Source organism: Littorina saxatilis, unplaced genomic scaffold, assembly GCF_037325665.1.
Source record: "Littorina saxatilis isolate snail1 unplaced genomic scaffold, US_GU_Lsax_2.0 scaffold_765, whole genome shotgun sequence".
Classification (NCBI taxonomy): domain Eukaryota; kingdom Metazoa; phylum Mollusca; class Gastropoda; order Littorinimorpha; family Littorinidae; genus Littorina; species Littorina saxatilis.
In genome coordinates, this window is record NW_027128760.1 from 35,001 (window position 1) to 42,500 (window position 7,500).

Sequence of the window (7,500 nt, forward strand, 5' to 3'; positions counted from 1 at the left end):
TCAACATTTTGAGGAGTGTGCTTGGCTACTGGGGGTTTGGTTATTTTGGTTTCTGCACCCAAATGTTTTCGTGTGTGTTTTCTTTCCCTGAAATTTGATTTGCACAACTCTCGAATGTCTTTAAAGGAAAGATGACTCTCCTCGAAATGAAAGCATATGTCCCTGTTTTAAGCTGACAGATCGGTTTACCTGGGGTCGGGGATAGGGGAGAAGGGTATGGGAGGACAAATAAGAAAGTGTTGCAAACTGATGATATAAATACCTGAAGAACATCGATATCAAAGCTCCAAAGTTTGACATTCTTGAAGGAAAAGGTGATCCACGTTTGCCCAGTTCTTCAAAGGTGGCCTTCCAATGAAGTCCTTGACAAACTGCAGCATTGTAACCCCTCGCTGTGTGTTATGTCTCCACTGCACAATAATTCCCTATGCATATTACCCAATGAATTCATTATATGTCGCTGTGTGATCCAGTGTTTTACGCCATATGCCTCTTCTGCAAGACGGCAGGACATTCTCAATGGCATCTGAATGGAACGGACTTGTTTGTAAAGTTGTTTCACACACACCCAAGACAGAACCCATAAGACCTAGCATAACATAGAATAATTATGTTCTATTCTTTATGCTTTATCTCTACTACCACAACCACTCCCCCCCCCCCCCATTCTCTACACATGTCCTCTCTGCATCTGCAAAATGTCACAAATAATCCGCAGGCTGAAATAGGAGGAAGTACTACCAAAAGTAAAGACCTAAATACAGCGCTCAATTTCTGGCTGTTCTTCTTCCTCAAAGTCCGGCTCTTTCCGGCAACCCCCTGTTCTGGGCCGAAGTGCACGAGAAAGTTACCAACCGGGAGCCAGTTGCGGTGTTGGATTGGTTGAAATTGAGATTTGTCGTGACAAACGAATCAGACACTTGCGGCTAATTCTCTCCCGTGTAGGTGGCACCCACTTTCGGTCCGTGCACCTCAGGACTGCTGCTGTCCAGCGTACAAGAGCAAGCTGATTAGTGAAAGTGTTGTCCACTTGACGGCAACCCTCCGGATGTCACCCACTGGCTGTCCACTTTTGCTGACGGGCAAGACGGCTTGCTTCGTTACCGGTCTTTGCGTTGGGACCGTCGGGCACGTTGCTATTCTTGTGGTCCGGATCTTGTTGACCATTTGTAAGGCTAATGGTGAACATTGTTTGACGACACTGATGATGATGATGATGATGATGATGATGATGATGATGATGATGATGATGATGATGATGATGGTGATGATGCTGACGATGCTGACGATGCTGATGTTGCTGATGCTGATGATGCTGATGATGCTGCTGCTGCTGCTGCTGCTGAAAATGATGACGATGATCTCTCTCTCTCTCTCTTTCTTTCTCTCTCTCTCTCTCTCTCTCTCTCTCTCTCTCTCTCTCTCTCTCTCTCTTTCTCTCTCTCCGACCCATCCATAAAAAAAGATCAGGCGAACCGCCACAGATCTGTCCTCGCTTAACGGACAAGAGCTTTCTTCCACTTGGACAAGTAGTGCACATCAACAGCCTGAAATTTAATGCTTTCTCTGCAGAGTGAAATTATTTTGCACAAATTTAACTTCGCACATGGACGGCAAAAGAAAAAGTAATCCAACCGATCCAGCTGCAAGGGAACAGTTTTTTTTAGTGTTTGTCTCTCTTTTCCCTTTATCATGTTTTAACCCCTTGTTTTTTACATTTAGTCAAGTTTTGACTAAATGTTTTAACGTAGAGGGGGGAATCGAGACGAGGGTCGTGGTGTATGTGTGTTTATACAACTCCTGTAATGCAACCGAGGGGTGGATTAAATCTAGTTGATTATTTTTAGACAAGTGAGAAATTAGAACGAACTACTTTGATTACACCAAAATCACACGTGGATTATTCGAAGTAAGAATAAAGAGGGCTAAAAAATAATCAATACTAGAATTTATTTTTAGAACATGACATCATTTGAAACCCAGACGATTGGACCCTGTTGCGGAAGAATACAACGTTGACTCAAAACTGTAACAACAATGGCTGACGTGTATAAAGTACACGCATACCTCGCCAGGTTTGTTTTTATGACTAGTCGACAGACGATGCCATTTGCTTTGTGTGTGGTTTTGTTGTTGCTTACTGTACATGACATACATTACGTGTAAAATCCAGTTCTTTAACAGGCAACAAACCTTGCAAATTTCCAGAAGCTGCAATCTGAAGCGACCTATCTCTGATTCTAGCAGACGATCTCTCCAATGTTTAACACAAAATCAGCAAACTCTCCTGTCACATAGAACGTCCATTATATAGTGCAATGTTGAAATGAAGTTACCGGTCTGAAACATTTAGTCGTTTCTTCTGAGACAATCCTTGTTCTCTTATCATCTACAGATTTACCGCTGTCTTCACCACGCGAATTCACAACAGAAGTCAGACTTTCGAACATACAATCTACGTAGGCAAGCATGATACGTCATGACGTCATATGATTCCTAGCATATTGACGTAATGCTAAACATCCGGTTATCCCGAGTTTTCTCCGTAATACATGTCCGTGGGTTTTTCAATGTTCGGTTATTTCCGTGGCTTCACGCGGAAAGGGAACCGTCGTCTGCAATCAGTCAACGACATGGACCATTCTGGTCATTGTTGCTGACAAAAACATGATTTTAACACAGAATGTAATGTCAGAATAGCTATATAAACGCTATTGTGTTTTAATCGTAGCAATAGGGTCCGATATTTAGACGAGACAAGTATAATGCCGACGAGTCGGAGACTAAGAATAAAGTAAAACAATAGGGACTATTTGAATGACGCGCATTTGACACTCAGTCTGAGTGATTAGGCTGAAATGAAATTGCCTACAAAATGTCGTCTGCATGACTGCATGTTCGACCCGCGTTGTTCTTTACAAGTATAAATAGCTTAAACAATGACAACTCGTTGATTACTGGAAAATAAACCACTCGTGGGTATTTGCAGCCGCAAATAAACCACTCGTGGGTATTTGCAGCCGCTTGGTAATTCACTCGTGTGCTCCGCACACTCGTGAATTACCAAGCGGCTGCAAATACCCACTCGTGGTTAATTTTCCAGTAATCAACTCGTGGTCATTGTTTAAGCTCTATGTGTGTGTGTGTCTGTCTGTCTGTCTGTGCGTGTATGTGTGTAGAGCAATTCAGACTAAACTACTGGACCGATCTTTATGAAATTTGACATGAGAGTTCCTGGGAATGATATCCCCGGATATTTTTTCTTTTTTTCCGATAAATACCTTTGATGACGTCATATCCGGCTTTTTGTAAAAGTTGAGGCGGCACTGTCACACCCTCATTTTTCAATCAAATTGATTGAAATTTTGGCCAAGCAATCTTCGACGAAGGCGGGACTTCGGTATTGCATTTCAGCTTGGTGGCTTAAAAATTAATTAATGACTTTGGTCATTAAAAATCTGAAAATTGTAAAAAAAATATATTTTTCAAAAACCAAGCCAAATTTACATTCATCGTATTCTTTATCATTTACTGATTCCAAAAACATATAAATATGTTATATTTGGATTAAAAACAAGCTCTGAAAATTAAAAATATATAAATTATGATCAAAATTAAATTTTCGAATTCAATTTAAAAACACTTTCATCTTATTCCTTGTCGGTTCCTGATTCTAAAAACATATAGATATGATATGTTTGGATTACAAACACGCTCAGATAGTTCAAACGAAGAGAGATACAGAAAAGCATGCTATCCTGCTCAGCGCAACTACTACCCCGCTCTTCTTGTCAATTTCACTGCCTTTGCCACGAGCGGTGGACTGACGATGCTACGAGTATACGGTCTTGCTGAAAAATTGCATTGCGTTCAGTTTCATTCTGTGAGATCGACAGCTTGACTAAATGTTGTATTTTCGCATTACGCGACTTGTTTGTTTTTGTTAACCACCTTTATTTTTGTTTATTGAGATATGTTTGCCGTTGTGTAAAGGAGGAAGCTAGGCTACTCTCGTTTGGGTGTGGTTGGTGATGTTCATACTTTAACTTGTCAGTTTAATGATTTTCGCTTGACATCTTACATCAAGTACGCATGCAAGCACAGACAGACAGACGGATAGACAGGCAATCAGTAAGACAGACAGACAAAAGCACATACTGACAAAAAGACAGACAGACAGACACACACACACACAGACACACACGCACACACGCACGCACGCACACACACACACACACACACACACACACACACACACACACACACACACACACACACACACACACACACACATGCCCAAAGCGAGACGTCAGCAAAATGTCATGTCAAAGATGTTGACAGATCTATGGCAAGTAATAATAATATAATAAAAATAATGTATAATATTTCTCGAGCAAAAATATATCCAGGGTCAAATCCTGCTCATAACGCTTCACAATCTTTGGAAAATGTACACACTCAAAATGTATCATTATCGATCTGCATCTCATGATATTAATCATGAAAAATAAGGTATATATACGCTCGGATATATATAAGTATTGGAGACAACCATTAAAACTCGGGCCATTTTCAAGTATCAGGTGTATGTTACTGCTCCAGACGACAGAATGATGTTCGCAACACAGCTTTTCCTTATTCTCTCCGTGGCAACGGTTGTACTTGGTAAAGATCTTTTGGGGGATTTTCAAAACATTTAAGTCAATCTGCTTGAACTTTTCCTCGCCGTTTAACGCAAAAGGGCGACTGTGTTTTAGGTCCGACTTAACTTTCTTAAGTTTTCCGTGACAGTTACAGCTTTAGTTGCATTCCTTGCTTGACTTGTATGAAGTGTCCGTGACTGTTTCTGTTCAAAAGAGCGACATTGTTTCAGACCTTGCTTGGATGTTCTGTTTACATTTCAGCCTAAAATGGCGATTTTGTTTCAGACCAGACTTGACTTGCTTGAATGTTCTGTGTACGTTTCAGCCTAAAATGGCAACATTGTTTCAGACCTGACTTGACTTGCTTAAAATGTTCCGTGTACGCTTCAACCCAAAAGGATTACTTTATTAGTCTATGCACTATCGTGCCTTTTAGGTATTTTCCATGACAGTTTCAGCCAAAAAGGAACAACTTTATTTTAGCTTTGATGTGCCTTGCTTGAATTTTCAAAGACTGTTTAAGACCTCTATATGCCTTGCTTGAATTGTCAATGGCTGTTTCAGCCAAAATGGGCGAATCCGATTTAAATCTGTCGTGCCTTGCTTGAATTGCTCACGACTGTTTAAGCCCACAATGGGGTCTTTGTTTAAGACCTCATATGCCTTGTTTTAATTTGTTACGACTATATTAGCCCAAATTAATGGGCGAATTCGATTTATACATGACGTGCCTTGTTTGAATTTTCCACGACTAGTTCAGCCTAAATGGACGAATTCGATTTATATGTGACGTGACTTGCTTGAATTTTGCACGAGTATTTCAGCCTAAATGGGCGAATTCGATTTATATACGACGTGCAACGTGACTTGCTTGAATTTTCTACGACTATTTCAGCCCAAATGGACGAATTCGATATATATATATATATATATATATCTGACTTGCCTTGTTTGAATTGTCCATGACTGTTTTATCTCAAAATGTCGACTAACAGGCCAAGGTCGAGTCTGCACATACGTCGACCAACAAGATATGGAAGCACTCGGTATGGGTTTGTCTGTCGTTGCTGATACGCTCGAGGCCTGCAAGGCTGCGTGTGAAGCAAATGTGCAATGCGTGGCTCTAGAGTTCGGTTTTTTCACGTGCAATCTCAACACCGATCTCCCCGACACATCACCCCAAATTGGAATCACCTTTTCCATTGCAACCTGTACTACTGGTAAGGTTGCTTGTATTGTGTGATAAATTGTCGCTGTTTGTTGTGTGTGTGTGTGTGTGTGTGTGTGTGTGTGTGTGTGTGTGTGTGTGTGTGTGTGTGTATGTGTGTGTGTGTGTGTGTGTGTGTGTGTGTGTACCCGCGTGTGTATGTGTGTGTGTGTGTGTGTACGTCTGTGTGTACCCGCGTGTGTATGTGTGTATGTATGTGTGTATATATATAATGTGTGTGTGTGTGTGTGTGTGTGTGTGTGTGTGTGTGTGTGTGTGTGTGTGTGTGTGTCATTGTTCCAAACTCTGGTGCCTGTATGTCTGTCAAGCCGACCCTTGCACCTCTGATCCATGCCAAAACGGAGCGACCTGCATTGGAAACGCAACCGCCGCGTCCTTTGACTGCATCTGTCCGTTTGGATTTGCTGGGGACACCTGTCAAATAGGTTTGTTCTTCGTCGTTTAAAGGGACAGTCCTTCTCATGGTTACGATTCGGCCCACCATCTAGCCATTCCCCGCCCGTTCCAAATGAACGATAATGTAACCTTAACACATCGGTAACGGAACTCATGGATCGTTAATGGAACTTAACGCAATGGTAACGCAACGCTAACGCATCGGAAGTGAGCGGCTACCACAGCACTAGCACTCTCACACAGTGCGTTGTCATAACCCCATTCCACACATCCGTTCTAGCTTCCGTTCACAGCCGTCCTTAGGGCGGCTGCCACTACGATCAGACGCTGCGTAAAGATGCCAAAAACGGTCGTTTGCGCAGCGTCTCATCGTTGTTACAGCCTTCATCAGGACGGGTGGGAACGGAAGCTAGAACGGATGTGTGGAATGGGGGTATAAGATTAGGCCAGGGCTGAATCTGTTCCTTTTCTTGGACACATACCAACACAAAAACCTTGGCTGCTTTCTGTGCAGAAAGATGCAATCATGTTTTAAATTAACTAATGGATTAAAACCATAACTGTCTTGTCCCCCACCCCCCTTACATAATCTGGTGTTATAGTCTGTTTCGTGTATTGTGTTAATTTAATATCATGTTACACTTGTAAAAGAAGCAACAATCGTTAGGTAACACGGTTGTTTTGCAGAATGAGACTATGGGAACTTTCATGGTATAAGTTATGCAATGTAATGTTATCATATCTTATGTTATGTTATGTTATCTTATCTTGGTTTAAGCGTGTTTTTATTAATTTCTTGTATACATGTTATGTACAGTAACAACATTAAGAACGTTAACAAGCAGACTGCTTATGGACACGTTCTAAAACTGATAATCAATACACATTCTGATAACAAGACATGGCGAACAAGTGATAACTTCAACCCTTTTCTTTCAAAATATTTCATAATATGTTATACAAATAAAGAGAGAGAGAGAGAGAGAGAGAGAGAGAGAGAGAGAGAGAGAGAGAGAGAGAGAGAGAGAGAGAGAGAGAGAGAGAGAGAGAGAGAGAGAGAGAGAGAGAGATAGAGATTGGATTGGATTGGATTGGATTGTTTACTCATTTTGGCCATAGCCCCTTATGAGGGGGGTGAACATATATACAATGACATAATGGCATTTGCACACAAATCAAATGAAATAAATCATACACGAACTAAGACATTACATTTCAAATAAAATATATGGT

The 7,500-nt window shown here is 41.2% G+C and overlaps 1 protein-coding gene across 1 annotated transcript in view; it reads left to right on the forward strand.

The window, feature by feature from the left end:
* The first annotated feature begins 4,559 nt into the window (after nucleotides 1–4,559).
* The window catches only part of LOC138957080 (protein delta homolog 1-like), a 15,286-nt gene continuing 12,345 nt past the window's right edge, over nucleotides 4,560–7,500 (forward strand). The window contains exons 1-3 of the mRNA XM_070328250.1: nucleotides 4,560–4,665; nucleotides 5,639–5,863; nucleotides 6,180–6,296. Of these exons, the coding sequence (XP_070184351.1) occupies nucleotides 4,611–4,665; nucleotides 5,639–5,863; nucleotides 6,180–6,296 (397 nt within the window). The 5' untranslated portion in view covers nucleotides 4,560–4,610. The remainder of the gene's footprint in view (nucleotides 4,666–5,638; nucleotides 5,864–6,179; nucleotides 6,297–7,500) is intronic.